At 41.9% G+C, this 17,681-nt stretch overlaps 1 protein-coding gene across 1 annotated transcript; it reads left to right on the forward strand.

Annotated features, from left to right (window-relative positions):
* The first annotated feature begins 16,817 nt into the window (after nt 1-16,817).
* LOC124365629 (matrilysin-like) lies at nt 16,818-17,363 on the forward strand. Its single transcript, XM_046821620.1, has one exon. The coding sequence runs from the start codon at nt 16,818-16,820 to the stop codon at nt 17,361-17,363; it is 546 nt and encodes a 181-aa protein (XP_046677576.1).
* The last annotated feature ends 318 nt before the right edge of the window (nt 17,364-17,681 follow it).

Here is a 17,681-nt window from a genome sequence, read left to right on the forward strand (position 1 = left end):
CTGTCAATGACAGTTAGTAAAAGACAAGACAAGCAAAAGGAGTATTTCTCTGGAACTAAAATTAGACTATTTTATCCTGGTCAAAAATGTAATTGTTAGGGACTATCGCACCCGTGACAAATGGGTTAGTGCTACAGTAATTAAGCAGATCAGCAATGTTATATACGAAGTTGAATTGACGTCTGGCATTGTGTTCAGACGGCATATTGATCAGATTGTAGCCGTGCAGGGAGAGCCAGCTATAGTAAACAAACAGGTAGAATCAGCTGACGCTTTCGATGACAGTTCCTCTTCCTCCCCGGTCATGACACCGGTGGTGGGGCGAGAGCCAATAGCAGTGAGTGCCACTCTCCGCCGAGCGGCCGTGTGGCTCGCTCCCCCTCCCCTCTCAATGTCGTGCCGTTTCTAACGGTAAACAAACAGCTGATCGTGGCAACACGTCACCGGCTGCGACGGCAGCTGTCATGCCGCGCCAGCTGTTCCCAAACAACAACAATGATAGACGCTATCCTGTGCGGATTAGAAATCCCGTGGATAGGCTGAACTTGTAAATTATATTGTTTTGTTCTATTTTAGTTGGTTTCATTATATTGTTTTATTTGTTTTAGTTGTGATAACCAAAGCGTTCAATACCATTTTGCTTTAATTGTAGTTTTAAGGAAAAATTTTATTGATGTTACTGTATTAATGTGTTAGTTGAATTTCAATAATGTTTTTTTTTTGTTAAAACTATGTAGCGTGTTATTTTGCTGTGTTTTTCAACTTTGGAAGGGAGGAAATGTTGGTGTACATATCTGAATCTAATATAAATAGTCAGCTATCTAAAATGTATTGTTAAGATAGGAATGTTGATTATCGATCTGGCCGTTGGCGGTTATATGTATGTGACGTCATATGAGACCATACTGTTTGAATAAATCCTATTGGCTACTGAGGTCACGCCACTTCTCCCCGCCAACGTACCTTACCATTCCAGCAGCGAGTGTTCTGCCCAGAATCCAGTTTTACCCACGGTCCATGAAACCCGCGTCCTCCCGACCAAGATGTAGTACAATAGTTTTTCCTGAATTGGTGTAATTTTATTACCCAGTATTATTACCACCGGCCACGAACATCACACGTATGACCTGCATATCTCTGACTCAGGTAGACACAAGAAATTCCTTTATGACGTCCTCTAATGAAATATCTTTGATTTTAGTTTGCTCTTCTAGGAGGCAGTCATCGAATACCACAAGTGTGGTTGGTTTGCAGTCATCGATAGAAAATAGATCTTGACAGGACGAATAGGAAAACGCTATGTTTTTTAAGGCTTTTTTCTAATCTACTGTATTGTTCACGCAGATCTACATATTCAAGTTGTTCTATTGAACGACTAAACACGTATAGATTCTTGAACGGAACTCTATCTTTGTTGTAAATGAAATTCAATATCAAGTTCGTTTTAACACTTCCAGACGGTCCTACAATAAGATACCGTAACGGTCTAGGTAAAAATTGGTCTTCGAATTTATCTTTGCAATACACTTGAATTTCCATAATATGTTCTCTTACATACATTTACAATTTTTCGCATATTCTATGATGACCCCATGCTAGGGTTCGGATGTTGTCTTGTATTCATAGTAGACCTCCCGCCCCTTGCGGACAGGCCTCTGATTGGTCGATAGGGGGTCACGTGATCCAAGATGGCGGCCACGCATGCGCAGAGGGAGAAATCCCCTCATGTGCGGGAGACATTCCCTCCTCACACTCTTATCCTATCAAAATGTTCCGAATTCTGGGTGTTTTGGGTGTTTTGGGGTGTTTTGGGGTGATTTGGGGTGTCAAAATCGGTGATTCGGTGGGTCCTCACACTCTTGTGAGGGAGAAACGAGGGACGGAGGGAATTCTAATATGGCTGCGCCCATGTATTACGTGATAAAAAAAACCAATATGGCTGCGCCCATGTATCACGTGATAAAAAAACCAATATGGCTGCGCCCATGTATCACGTGTTAAAAAAAATAAATCCGATATGGCGGCGCCCACGTAAACATAACCTCACTTTTTCTCGGCGGGAACGTGGTGCGGGAAAAAATCCCTAGGGTGCGGGAAAAATTCCCTATGGTTCCCCTCACACTTAACCGAGAAAAACCAGTACGGCAACTACACACTCCTTTTTTTGCACCGTTGGTGGGAATTTCAAATAAAACGACTCAGTAAAGATAAGCTATTTATTGCTACATAATCAGTGGTCACCGTGGTAAGCCTCCGGATCCCTTGCGGTTACCTGTAAAAAACCAGACATGTAACGACTGCAACCGCACACTTCCTATTGGTCGGAATAAGCTCGTCTCCGATTGGTCCAAAATAGCCGCCATTCTGATTGGTTGGTGTTCTACACAGTCAGAAGAGATTTCCCTGTCTCGTCAGTTTGGAGGTGAACGTCAAACAGGTAAGACCTGTGTCGCTCTGTTCCTTGATATTGCACAACATTGTGTAAAATTATCATACATAGTCGATATCAAGACAAGAAAACCTCGCTAATTACTAATATAAATATCAAATAAATAAAACATTACCTACCTAGTTATTATTTTTTAATATATTACTGTAAATAATTCACCAATGGAATCTCAACCTATTGAAGTGGACCCCGAGCCTGTATATATGAATATGGAGTTGGATCCTGTAAAAACGCTAGGTAAAAACGAGACTTACATAAAAAATATAGGGTATACGGTGTTAAGACCACCTTCAAATTCAATCCCGTCCCTGAAAACATTGATGAAATCGATTGGCTAAGAACGGGATTCTCTAAAATAGTAAATGACATGAAATCAAACTGTTCAGATTCAGACTACCTCGGATTTACACTTCACAGTCTAAATTTAAAAAGTAAAGATCCGGGCTACGTGGCATTTCGACCAGCTGATCAGGTCAAAGATGATGTGCTTTTCGAAAATTTTGGTGGAATAATCCAGAGTAACTCAGAATCAGTAAAATATACCGATACGTTCAGAGTAGAGTGTACTAGAATTAATCTTCCTGTAGGTAGTGGTAGAGTAAGACCAGGTTTTTATAATAACTTTGAAGAAGAATGTAAAGCACGTAGAGGTATCGTAGTCATTAAGAATAGTGATAATCTGTGTCTAGCGCGTGCACTGGTAGTGGCTAAGGCTAACGTTAAAAAAGATCCCGAGTATGAATTGATAAAAAAGACAGATGTCAGAGACAAACAACAAAGGCGAAAAAACTGATGGCCAAAGCCCGAGTTCAAATACCGAGAGAGGGAGCGGGGGTCCTCGAGCTGTCAAAATTTCAAGACTACCTCAAAAAGTACAATATTACAGTTTTCAATTACGATAATAAGGGTAGGGACGTATATTTTAGCGGCAAAAACGAAAGTGCTTTGTACAAAATTAATCTGTTGTACCATAACCATCACTACAATGTAATCACTAGTCTGACTGCCGCCTTTTCTTGCCATTTCTATTGTGAAGCGTGCCATGTCCCTTACGACCACAAAGGTGAACACAGATGTTCAAATGTCTGCCCTGCGTGCCAGACAGTCTCTCCGCTTTGTAAAGAGGAGCATGGGGGAATTACTTGTCCAAACTGTAACATGACCATGAAAAATCAGAACTGTTTCACAGCCCATAAGAGTGAACGTTGTAAGTTGGTAAAAAAATGTTTACAGTGCCAAAGACTTGTGTTTTTGAAACATCGAAAATCTAAACACGTGTGCGGGGAAGTTTTCTGCAAAATTTGTCGCGAGTTCATGCCACAAAACCACAGATGCTATATGCGGGTCGACACAGGAAAACCCAAAACCGAAGACTTTCTGTTCATCTTTTTCGATTTAGAAACTCGCCAAGACGAGTACATTGACGATAAAAGGGTTCACAAGGTGAACCTCTGTGTCGCCCAACAGTTCTGCTGGAAATGCATCGGTGGGGAAATTTGTGAAAATTGTAGCACCCGCACTAGAGTATTTAGACAAGACCCTGTAGTAAGATTCATGGATTATGTAATGGACGTTAGGGAAAGTTTCAAAAACGTTTGTGTAATGGCTCACAACGGACAGGGTTTCAATTTCCAATTTATCTTAAAATACGTATTGGAACAGACAAAGCTTACCCCTGATCTGATCATGCGTGGAACCAAAGTAATTTTGATGGAATTGGACAACGTGAGATTCATAGACTCACTGAACTATTTCCCCATGGCCCTCTCAGCACTCAACAAAGCCTTTGATCTACCCCCAGAGAAGAAGAAGGGATACTTCCCTCATCTTTTCAACACCCTAGCGAATCAAAATTATGTAGGCCCAATCCCGTCAAAAGAGTTCTACTGCTCAGAATCAATGTTTGAAAGGAGTTACAGAGACTTTGAAAATTGGCGCAATGACCAGGTCAACAAAAACGTAGTCTTTGATTTCCAAAAAGAACTTATCGAGTATTGTATCTCAGACGTAGAGATTTTAGCGCAGGCGTGCATTAAATTCAGAAAAATGTTCCTTGAGGAGTGTAAAGTAGACCCGTTCATGGAAGCCGTCACCATAGCCAGCGCCTGTAATCTGGTGTTTAGACGGAATTTCTTAAAACCCAACACTATTGGCCTGGTTCCTAAAAACGGATACCGACTGGTCGATAGCCAATCGCCTATTGCTTTGCAATGGTTGACTTGAGAGGAGGACCAGCGCGGCGTTCGAATCCAGCATGCGGGGCGGGAAAGAGAAGTAAAAATTGCCGGGATGCGGGTGGATGGATTTGATGGCGAACGTGTTTATGAGTTTCAATGATGTTACTTTCACGGGTGTTCTAAATGCTACAAGTACGAGAGGAAAGTGCCCTTATCCGATGACCCCTCAGACTCACTGCATCTGAGGTACGAAAGGACCAATTCCAAAATAGCTAAACTGCAAAATTCCAGATACGAAGTTATCGAAATGTGGGAGTGCGAATTCAGAAAGTTAAAGAAAGACCCTACACTGGCATACCTAAATTCTCTGCCCATCCTAAACACACTCCCACTCAATCCAAGAGACGCCTTCTTTGGCGGTAGAACGGGCAATGCTAAAACCTTCCACAAGTGCGAGAGCGGAGAGTCTATTCAGTATGTGGACGTATGTTCTCTTTATCCGTTTGTAAATAAAAAATGCAATTATATTATTAAACATCCAAAAATATATGTGGGTGACAGGGAATGTAGGGGGCGAGGCATGCAGGTTGAAGGTCTGCTAAAATGTAAGGCTCTGCCTCCGCTAAAGTTGTACCACCCGGTTCTTCCCACACGAATGAATGATAAATTAATGTTTGTGTTATGTAGGACATGTGGGGAGAACATGTACTCGGGTGACTGCACCCACACCGCGGAAGAGAGAACATTAACGGGGACATGGACAATGCAGGAAATGAGAAAGGCCGTAGAGAAGGGGTATACCATTTTACAAATGTATGAATTATGGGAGTACGAGGTGGTCACTTACGAAGGTCTGTTCACGGAATTTGTAAATAATTTTTTTAAAATCAAACAGGAGGCATCAGGCTACCCCGCCTGGTGTCTCACCGAAGAGAACAAGGCCGCGTACATTCAAAATTACCTTGAACACGAGGGTATTAGACTAGACCCTTTCAAAATTGAAAAAACGGGGGTCTTCACTCTCTCGCAAAATTAATGTTAAATTCGTTTTGGAGAAAATTTGGACAGAGGGAGAACCAAATTAAAACCTCAATCGTAAGAACACCTGACGCCTTTCCCAAATTACTGACAAGCCCCGGTACACAAGTAAATACTGTTCAAGAAATTAACGAAGAGGTTCTCCTTGTAAATTGGGAAAACATAGAGGAAGTTGGCGAATCCCTCAGAACCGTCAATGTCGTCTTAGCCGCGTTCACCACTGCACACGCTAGACTTAAATTATACGAGCACTTGGATCTGCTAGAAAATCAAGTTCTGTATTATGACACAGATAGTGTACTGTACATACACAAGGAGGGAATGTACAAAGTTCCTACCGGTGACTACCTCGGGGAGATGACCGATGAGTTGGTCGACTACGGTCCCGGTTCATACATTGTAGAATTCGTTTCTGGTGGTCCTAAAACCTATGCCTACTTAGTGTGGTCCACAAATAAAAATTCGTTAGTTGAAGTCTGTAAAATAAAAGGTCTCACTCTAAATTTAAAAACTAGTAAACGTTTAAATTTTTAAAAATTAAAAGAAATGGTTCTCAGTGAGACAACCAATTGCCTAGAAATAACAGAAAACCGTATTAGACGGGCAAAAGACAAAAACATAGTTACCGTAGAAGAGACTAAACTATTTAAAATTACCGGTCCTAAGCGTAAGCGGGAAGGAGAGTATGAGACACTACCGTATGGCTATAGTAAAGTTTCTAAATATTAGTATATTATAGTATACTCAAAGTGGGTGTAAATATAGCCTCCTTCACTCTTCTAAACACCGTCACCACAAACAATAACCTTCGTAAGTCAATACGTTTCCCCCTCGTCCTCTTTAACTTTTCCCGCGATTGCTCGAGTAGATGCTGCTTCTCCTCCATCACTGAGAGCTCTCCTCTAAGTACGCTCCTCCGATCCTTCGTAAGTTCACAGACCCGCCTTCCACATATCAGCGAACTTTTTCTGACATGGTGACGCATACTCCCCACTATCACCGTCACCAACTGCAAGCGTACGTAATGTATTTTCCTGGAGTCCTCAGAGTATATTGATTTTTAGAGACTCTTAAGGCTATGCCCCGGACAGCTTCAGGGGTTCTGGAAGCGCGAGTGAATGAGACCTCTAAGGCTGGCGTAAAACCTTTAAGTCCTGAGGTCACGAATGAAGGTCACTGGCGCGGCCAAACAGCCCGTAAACCTGAATGTTGTGTGTGAATGAGACCTCTAAGGACGGACTAAACTCCTGAAAATCCTGGTTTCACGAATGAAGGTCTCTAAGGCCGGCGTAAAACCTGTAAGTCCTGGGACCTGAATGTTGTGCGTACGACAGAACCCCTGGAGGTACCCTACTGGCGCGGCCTAACCTAGAGTGCGGCCTCTTTCTATCTTAAGGACTTACCTAAAGCCTCCAAATATTTTAAGAACATCGCGTTGTCCTCCTCTTCGTCAGAGTACCACCCGACGTCGTAATCCTCTATAGGTTCCTCGAAAGGGACACGAGACCCTGATGCTGAAAAAAACCAATACTTTAGATTGTAGAGTATCTATCTGATTGAAAATCACTAGTAAACGTTTGAAACAAGTGTTACTTACCTTTAACGGTTAGTGATGGAGGCGGTGGCGGAGGAGGCGGTGGCGGAGGAGGCGGTAGCTCCTTGGCGAGGTACTGCCACAATACCACCAGCACCGTTGCCAACATTGTAACTGACTGCGTTACAGAACGCGAGAGCTTTATGGAAGGGAGAGGTCACATGACCTCAAGTCAATGTCGTCGGGGAGGTGCGAGTGTTTCATTCTAACTCAGATCATGGCCGGGTTTAGACCATTCCAGCCACGCTCCCTGTTTGACCTTGCTAAAAAACCGTGGTCAAGCAGTTCCGTAACGACTTCCGTGCCCTTATGAATTTAGAGGTACCACTGACGGTCATGGACGCTCTCATGGAGGAACACGGTTTATACGATTGCCTCAGTGCGGAGTGTTTACTGTACACACCACTTGGAGGTGCACACTCTTACTGCAGTCTAGTGTGGGTCATCAGGGATCTTGCTATAGAACCTTACTTCCAGATGTATTTTGAAAGTCTACGCCCCAACACCTCCATTCTCCATTTGAGAAGATACCTTACGCCCCAAACAGATACATTCTCCGTTCGGGAAGAAACCTTACGCTAGAGCCGGAAGTTTTGATCCATGTGGAAAATGTATATTACTTTTCGCTATCTAGCGATGATGTTGAACATCTAGACAGGACATTTCGCTGTAAAACGCGCGACAGGACTCTGATCGTAAATGCGTGGAGAGGTATTTGCAACTGCTTCCGCTAAACCATCTAAGCAACAAGGGATGGGACAGTATTTGATCACCGGGCGACAACCAGTTACTTCTGGATTGGCCCTCAAAATCAAATACTGTTTAACCTGGGCATCGAGCATGCGATTGTTCGATGTGGGTGTTCCAAACCACACCACTTAGACGAATATAAATACCGGTATACAGATTTTTTTCTTCATTTACAAAATGGACGCGATAGCGAAAGAACTGCACTGACCGGCTAGGCGTAACTATCCCAGTCACAGGGTTACGCTGAAAGGACTCAATGATCTATACCAGGCCGACCTAGTAGAGATGATACCTTACTCGAGAGTAAACAGAGGTTACAAGTATATACTGACGATGCTAAACTGTTTCTCAAAATTTGCGTTTGCCGTTCCTATAAAGAACAAGACCGGTGCTGAAGTCGCGCATGCACTAGAATCTATACTGACTAAACACAAGATGAAAAACTTTCAAACAGACCACGGTAAAGAATGGTACAACAGTCACGTTAAAAAACTAATGGACAAATATGAAATAAACCTTTACTCGACCTACTCACATTTGAAAAGTTCCATTGTGGAACGTCTAAACAGAACCCTGAAAGAAAAAATGTATGAAAGATTTACGGCACGCGGTAGCTACGAGTGGTTAAGTATTTTACCAGACATAGTCAAGGAGTACAACAGTAGTGTGCACAGGACAATCGGTATGAAACCAAAAGATGTTAGACGAAAACACGTAAAACAGATTCTCGCCCGTATAAATAAACATAATAAAGTGGTTAAAATAAAAAATCCCAAATTCCGTGTAAACGATAAGGTTAGGATTAGCAAATACAAAGGTGTATTTAAAAAAGGATATCTACCCAACTAGTCAAATGAAATATTTACAATATTTGCGATAAAACCTACAAAACCTGTAACGTATATATTACAAGACATAAGAGGTGATATTTTGCAAGGCGGTTTCTATGAGCAGGAACTGATAAGAACCGCAACAGGAAATGCCTATCTCGTTGATAAAGTACTCCGGAGGAAAGGCTCCAAGGTCTTGGTGCGGTGGCGCGGTTTTTACGATACTCACAATAGCTGGGTAAACTCCAAAGATATTATTATACCTAAAAAAGTAAATTATAAAACATGATGCAATACCGTGGAACCGCCATTACCAAAATGAAGCTTGTAAAGCAAGCCACAACGTTTAATGTCCACAACATGGACGAGTATATAGGTAGCGGTTTAAGTCGCAAAAACAAAAACGGTCCGCTTTTACCAGACTCGATAAGAGGTTTAATTGTAGGCCCTTCAAACTGTGGTAAAACAAACGTGTTATTTAATCTGATCACCGATCCAAACGGATTACGATTCGAGAATGTGTACGTATTTTCAAAGTCATTGTACAAACCAAAGTATCAATTACTGGCTAAAATGATACCGAAGGAAGTAGGGTATTTCGCGTATGACGATAGCTCCCTGGTCATTGAACCGGACGAGACTAAGGAAAACTCTTTGATGATTTTTTACGATATAGCTTGCAAAAAGCACGGTAATATCCGCAGTTACTTCGCTATTGGGAGGCACAAGAACGTAGATACATTCTATCTTGGTCAAACCTACAGTCACATACCGAAACAGCTAGTCAGAGACAATGCAAATATCATAATACTCTTCAAACAGGATGACATGAACCTACACCACGCTTACAGTGATCATGTCAATACTGATATGAGATTTGAAAAATTCAAACAGTTGTGCAGTATGGCATGGAAGGACAAACACGGTTTTATCGTCATTAGCAAGGACGATGACATTGATAAAGGAAGGTACCGAGTAGGTATAGACAGTTTTGTTCATGACCTATAATGGTGAGGATCTACACTTATAACGACATCAGAGGTTTCTCGGACCAGAGACTCCACAAAGTCAACTCAAATCTGTGTACATGGTACTACCCGGACAAGAAAAGATTTTGCGGTAATTACTGTAGCAGACGACCACCACACGGTTTCCTTTTCATAGAAGGTGTTGGAGACACAAACGCCAAGGAAAGTACAGTGCAACCATTCCTCCTGTAATTCTGTTAATGATTTCGTCCAGCGAACGGTTTTATAACCGCGATATCTGGATAGAATTTTTGAAAAGGAGCCAGGAGAAAGGTGTACCGTTTGAACTCGTTGTATACCACGAAGACATGTTAAAGTGTACTGTGCGGGAATCGCAGAACCTCTTGTCAAGATTCAGACCGTTTCCAGACCAATTCGGTAAGCTTCTACCGCTGAGAAACGCGCACGGCGGTATATACTTTGCCCAAGTCTGTATAAAGATGTTAGAGTACGCTTGTAAAATCCCACACACCTCACGTTGCATCATTCTCACGGAGCGAACTATACCTATTAGGAGACCCGTTAAAATCTACAGACAAGTACTAGCCTCGAAATGCTACAGCGACATCAGCTATAACGTGGCGTACGGGCCGGTCCCAGGTGGACTACCGAGAGGCGAGAGAAACAAAGAGTTTGCGGCTGTAAATAATCTGTGCCAGAGACTCTTTACTTCAGAATTTCTAAAGGTGGCTCTACCAACTGTCCCTATGTACTGTGAAAGGTTCGGAATAAGTCTGATTGACGGAGTGTATAGTATTACAAACCGTGATCAGTTTGAGGCGTGGAGGAGATTTACAGGAGCCAATCCTTGTGAGTTCTGACTACTCAACTCATACCTGATCCATATACACGGTAGGGTGAGGAACCCTATCGCTCGGTTAAAAGAGTATATGGATAAGACGGTAGAGAATGACAAGTACACGGTGGCCGAGATCCCGCAGTGGAGAGACGGATGGAAGAGAACGTTTGTATTTAGATCACGAGCGCAAGTGCAAATACCGAGATCAATCTACTTCAGGAAACTGGGTACGGTAGCGTCACTTAGTGACATTATACACTACCTTAGAAAACACAAGAAACGCGCAATGTTTTTCAGACAAGTCGAACTACCGTAGTTAAAAGTGTCAACTCAACACAGACACGGTCAGTGTGCAATATGGAGCCAAACAAGAAGAAGGTAAGATTTGACGACAGAGCGAAGGTTCATTTCGTTCCAAGATACGATGAGTGCAGAGGTATTGATGTATCACATGTTTTTGAGCAAATGAGGAAAGCGTATATAAATGTTAAACGGACAGATGGTGTCATCATTGATAAAAATGGAGCGGAACGAGAAACAGCTTACAGCTGAGATATCAAAGTTGAGAACGGCCATCAGGCGAAAGTATAAGGAGTTTAAACAAGGGACTCTGTCTACCGAGATACGTCTGGAAAACCAGTACAAACCACTCCTGTCTGAACTGCGAAAGAAAACCAAGAATTACGAAAATATAAAAATCGAACCTGAGGAAGAGCAGGAGATAAAAGAAGAACCGACCAAGTTCTCTCCCACCGTAACATCATCTCCGAGAGTACCCACTTACTTACAGGACGACGAAGTGTTGGAGACTAGTGATCCACCTTTACCCGAAGCTAGCGATATCCTTTCCACCGCTAAAGGACAACTAGAGGCTTCACAATGGGTGGAAAACACATTCCAAAATGCACTTACAGTCGAGTACATGTAGTCACTGATGAAGGACATTCCTAGTCAAAGAAAGATTGATTCCATATACGGACCACGCTATGATAACGGTACACTAATGATTGGAAACAAAGTGTTAAATTTCGATATAGTCATAGATGATGTGTACTACAAACCTACGAAAGGTCTGTACGAATTAGTCTTTAAACGCGCACCGTTACATTACGATGAAAATTATTTGGTCACTTACAAGGATATATTGAACAGGACACACGCTCACAAAAGAGGTTACAATTATAAAAGTTACAATAATACAACCGTAAGGTTACAATAATAAACCGTAACAACTCAACAAAATACGAACTTGTCATTTCAAAACTATTTCCCAAAGCTTACTCGGGCAAAGGCTTCAAAGACATGTCAAACCCTTTTAACAAGTAGTATTTTGTTTCTGTTAAAAAGTTTATTATTTAAATACCATTTATACATGTATTTCAACTTATCAGTTATCAATTATTTTTCTCTCTCTCTCCTACTTTATTTTAGTACCACTGTATATATTTATTAGTATTATCTATGGAGTGCAAGGCTGTGTGTATTTCGTTCTCTTCGCATCTAATATGGAATGTTTGTTTATTTTTTTCATATTGATGTATTGTGTTGAAATGAAAGGATTGTATGAATGTGTGTGTATGTGTGTCTGTAGCAGCGTGGTCTGGTGGCGGGGCGGCGCGCGGCGGTCGCGGCTCAGCTGTGGGGATGTCCGCGGCTGACAGTGACTCCGACCCGGCTTCTCCTACACCTCCCCCATCCACTCCTCCGCCTGATACCGCTCAAGTCCTGCTACATGAACTGTCCCCTTATCCCAAACAACTAAAAGCTGCCCATATTAATGCTCAGTCATTGAGGGGGCACGTGGATGATATCAGTGCTATATTTCGGCAGCAAACTTTTGACATTATTTTAATATCAGAGTCATGGCTAAAGCCGAGTATTCCCAGTAGTGAGGTATCAATAAGTGGATACGTTCTCCACAGAAACGACAGAATCAATAAAGGGGGTGGAGGTGTTGCGGTATACACCAAACAAACTTTAAGGGTTAAATTACTGGATGCTTCACCTCAGGAGTACTCGGCTAGACCTGAATATCTGTTCTTAGAAATTGGATTGTCTGGTTCAGATGCCCTACTTCTGGGAGTTTGTTACCGCCCTCCTAAGATTGGACATCTGACTGACTTTGAGGATGTTCTATTGCGCCTGATGCCGTGCTACAGTCGTGTCCTAATCATGGGTGACATGAACACTGATTTACTCATGAAAACACAGAACAATGATTACAAGCAACTGACTACTATGTTTAATTGTTGCAACATGACTATTGTACCACTGGACGCTACACACCACACTGCTGAATCCCACACCCTATTAGACATTATAGCAGTTAGCGATCTTAATGATATTGTTCACAAAGGGCAACTTCCAATCCCTGCAGTTTCAAAACACGATCTTATTTTCTGTGTGCTTTCCTATAAAACGCCTAAGCCTTTTGAAAGATTCTTGAAATATAGGGATTTTAGGCGTTTGAATGAGGATGTCTTCCTAGAAGATGTACTTCAAGCACCATGGCACTCTGTAGAAACTCAGTCGACCGTTAATGAAATGGTTGCCACATTAAACTCATTGATTCTGTTACTCTTCAACAAGCATGCTCCAATTGTTAAAAAACGAGTGAATAAAAGGCGCCCAGTGCCTTGGCTCACTCAAGACATTTTAAATTTAATGGCTCAACGAGACGCAGTCTATCGGAAAGCCAGGAGGACTGGTGATGCGGTGGCCATGGATCAGTATCGCCGACTCCGAAACAGGGTTAAGCAGGGCCTTCGAAATTCTAGATTGAGATACATCAACACGTTATTTGCTAATAAGAAACAGTCTTCAACGATCATGTGGCGTAATGTGAAAAAGCTGGGCTTTGGCAAGCAGCCCTCTTCAGTCCCAGTCCAAGTTCCCTTGAATAATTTAAATGATTACTGTCTATTAATTTCTCGACCAAATAATAATGTTGCTCTGCAAAATTACATCAACCAATTACAAAGTCTGCCCCCCACGGAGCATGCATATCCTCTATTCAAATTTAAGCCAGTGATGCAGTTGGATGTCCTGCATGTAATCAACAGAATCAGTACCAATGCAACTGGTGCTGATGACATATCAATTCGACTGGTGAAACGTGTCTTGTTCGCTATACTTCCATCTCTTACTTTAATTTTTAATGAATCTTTGCGAACTGGTATTTTCCCTGATATATGGAAGATTGCCCAAATCCGTCCACTAAACAAGATCCCATCACCTGCTTTTCCGCAAGACTACAGGCCTATCAGCATCTTGCCTGCTTTATCTAAAGGTCTTGAACGAATAGTGCATTGTCAAATTACTCAATTTCTACAATCGCAAAATATTCTTAACATTTATCAGTCTGGATTTCGACAGTATCACAGTACTGAAACTGCGTTATTGAGAATTACAGATGACATCCGGTTTGCCATGGATCAAAGGCAGTGCACTGTATTAGTACAGTTTGACTATTCTAAAGCTTTCGATACTGTTAATCACACTTTATTAGTAGAACAATTGAGACATATAGGACTTTCCACCGAGGTTCTTACATGGATGGGATCTTATCTAGGTGGAAGACAGCAGTGTGTTATGGTTGATGACATTAGATCTGACTGGAAGCCTGTTACGTGTGGTGTTCCACAAGGATCCATTCTTGGCCCTTTACTTTTTTCACTATATGTTAACGATATAAGCAAGGTACTGACACATACGAAGTTTCACTCTTATGCTGATGACTTACAGATATATGCTCACTGCAGTGTTAGTAACATTAACCAAACTATTGAAAACATTAACTTGGACATTCAACAGATTGTACTTTGGACTGAAAAGCACGGACTGAAACTCAACTCGGACAAAACTAAACCCATAATAATTGGGCATTTTAGACTTTTGAATACAATTGACTTTAACAATGTACGTGAAATATTGGTAAACGGAGAGGCTGTAGCATACTGTAGTAGTGTCAGAAGTTTGGGATTGACAATTACGAAAACGCTGGACTGGACCGACTACGTTGTAGATACCTGTAAAAAGGTATTTGCAGCAGTGCATACGCTGAAAAGAATGCAACGATTTCTACCGCACCACATAAAGCTTTTACTAATTAAATCACTCGTATTTCCCCACTTCCTCTACTGTTGTGCCGTGGTTAATGACATGACTGTGGTTTTGAATAATAGATTGCAGAAAATCCAAAATTATTGTTTAAGATTTTTGTTTAATTTAAAGCGAGATGAGCATATCTCACCTTATTATGTACTAATGTCAACGTTAAAATTGCAAGATCTAAGAGCTTTCCGAATCCTAATTTTACTTTTTTCTATCCTTAAAACCGGGTTTCCAAAATATTTTACAAACGATTTTAAGTTCATTGCTATTGAAGAAGGCGTAAGGAACACCCGCACTGGCTCGTCGACGTTGCGAATCCCCCACCACAGAACGACTGTCTTTAATAAATCATTTGTAGTATCTGCTTGCCGTTTGTGGAATTCTCTTCCAGATCCTTTAAAATCCTTGGAGAGCCGGGATCGGTTTGCTTCGGCTGTTAAGTTGTATCTTTTGCAGCGGATGTCCGCGGCCGTGGTGCCCGAGGATTGCTAGTCATGATTTGTTGCAGACAGAATGAATGAATGTGTGAGTGTAAGTAAATAATTTTAATAAAAATATAGTGTTTTAATATTGTAATGTTGTATATTTTGACTACATTTTTGTTTGAAAGTATCATCAATATTATTTTGTAATCAAATATTAATTTTATACGCAGTATAAATTTAAGAGTGCAATTTTGTTTTTGTTAAAAGATTTGTTTTTTATTTTGAAGATTACAAATGGCTTGTACTTACATATACTAATAATCAGGTTAAGTGTAAGAAAGGACTATGTAGTCCTAACTTCGCCTGAAAAAATAAAGAGAATTTTCATTTCATTTCATTTCAAAACCCTGATCCCGTGTATTACGACGATCCGAACGAATTGTGTGAGAGATTAAAGGTTTTAATAGGTTCAGCTGAGGCGGGTAATACGGGTCATAAAAACGAAATTATAAACATCGTGGAAGAGTTGAGGGAGTTGAAACTCATCCGTGGTAGAGGAAATTCCAGGTATAGAGCATTGGTATAAAAAGTAAAGGATGTTCTCTTAGATTACAGTTTCAAAATGAGCGTGGACAAGTTTGGTCACACCGGTGGCGAGACCGGTAAAAGAGGCCCTCCTGGGGTCGGGTATCGCATAACGGTAGACGGTAATTACGATATCAAGGGCAAGCGGTTATGTAACGTGGCCGATGCCCAGCAGAGTCTAGACGCTATAAATATGCAGACCTTGGACACAAAGTTAAAACAAGTCTCGAGTGTTGTAAAAACCGGTCTGGACAAGGCTATAAGCGGAACACTGTCTATGTCCTCAGCTAATGAATTCGACGCAAGAAACCAGAGAATACATAACGTGGCTGATCCTATACATTCTCAAGATGTAGTGAATTTCAGGACATTAGTTAAAAAAGTATTACCCGTGGACAAAGACACAATAGACGCTAAAAAGAGAAGAATAATCAACCGGAGCGATGGTGAAGGATTAAACGACGCTGTCACTCTGTCACAACTACATACCCTTACACCTATCAAGAGTATTAGAGATTCTACTGTTACTTTCAATAATTTCAGACTCTGCAGCGTTGGATGGCCTGTCGAGCCTACGGACGCTACGACTAAACGATATGTAGATAGACATATACCCCAAATGGGCAAAGACGGGAATTGGAGTTTTGGACATAAGCGTCTGAACGAGATTGAAGAGCCTCTATACGTGGGCGAAGCTGTTAATCTCAAATACTTTCAAAAACACGCCATGAACAGAGAGGGGCGAAATTGGAACGCGCAGGCCGGTAAAGTCACTAATCTGGGAGATCCTACCGAAATGAGTGACGCGGTGACCGTGAATTACCTAGTGAGAGTACTGAGTAATGTTGTGCACGGTATGTACAAACTACTTGCTCCGCCGCTAGACGCTATACACGTAACCGATAAAGACGAGTGGATCAGGATCAACATTGTCGACCCTTACTTTAGGAACCCGGTGACCAGGGTGAGATCGAGATATAAGTAGGTTGTTGACATTTTTATCGTTAGTTTACTTTAGAACCTGGCGAGATGCGGTTACTTGTACTTGTACTGGTCCACCTGACCGCAGCAAACAAGACCCTGATCTACTTAGAGAAATACGGCTATCTCAACAGCAACGGAACATCGCTGACTAACAATATTAAGGACGCCGTTACGAGGTTCCAGGAGGTCTTCGAACTACAGGTGACCGGATATGAAAACAAGGAGACGCTGAAGCTGATGGACACACCCAGATGCAGTAACTTGGACGAAGGCATAGCCCCGTTTTCCGTGAACCCATTAGTTAAATGGAACTCAACTCGGGTCACGTGGAACATGATTGGCTCTGCCATCCAGTATGCTAACATCGTTGAGAGAGCGTTTTCTTTGTACTCCAAACACTCTGCTCTCGAATTCCGTAGAAGTTACAGTAATCCCACTATAAGGGTAGTGATTCCCCCTAAGAAACACGTGGCGTACTACCTTAAAAGCACTTGCAGTTACGATTTTGACGGTCCAGGCGGCGTTCTCGGCCACGCCTTTCTCCCTCGACCGTGGCTGAACCAATCGAATATACACCTTGATTTCGAATAGGACTGGGACTTTACAATGAATATACCCGCACCGGAGAAGACTTCGTTCTTTGTAGTGATGGTCCACGAAATAGGCCATGCTCTCGGTCTTCAGCATTCGTCTGTGTTACGATCCGTAATGTTTCCATCCTATTACCCGCCATCGGGTATCAACAACTTGTACGAATTTGATTTGGACAGAGACGATCAGCTTGCAATTCAGGTTTTGTACGGACCACCTGTCCCCTCCTCCTCCTCCACGTCCGCAACATCATCCACTACAACATCCACTACTACGACGACAACATCGACTACCACTAGTCCTACCACGCCTACACCT

The sequence above is a fragment of the Homalodisca vitripennis genome, chromosome 6 (genome assembly GCF_021130785.1).
Source record: "Homalodisca vitripennis isolate AUS2020 chromosome 6, UT_GWSS_2.1, whole genome shotgun sequence".
Lineage (NCBI taxonomy): Eukaryota > Metazoa > Arthropoda > Insecta > Hemiptera > Cicadellidae > Homalodisca > Homalodisca vitripennis.

Bases quoted from the DNA above. Each gene is read 5' to 3' on its own strand.
- LOC124365629 (XM_046821620.1), top strand. From the start codon at position 16,818: ATGCGGTTACTTGTACTTGTACTGGTCCACCTGACCGCAGCAAACAAG.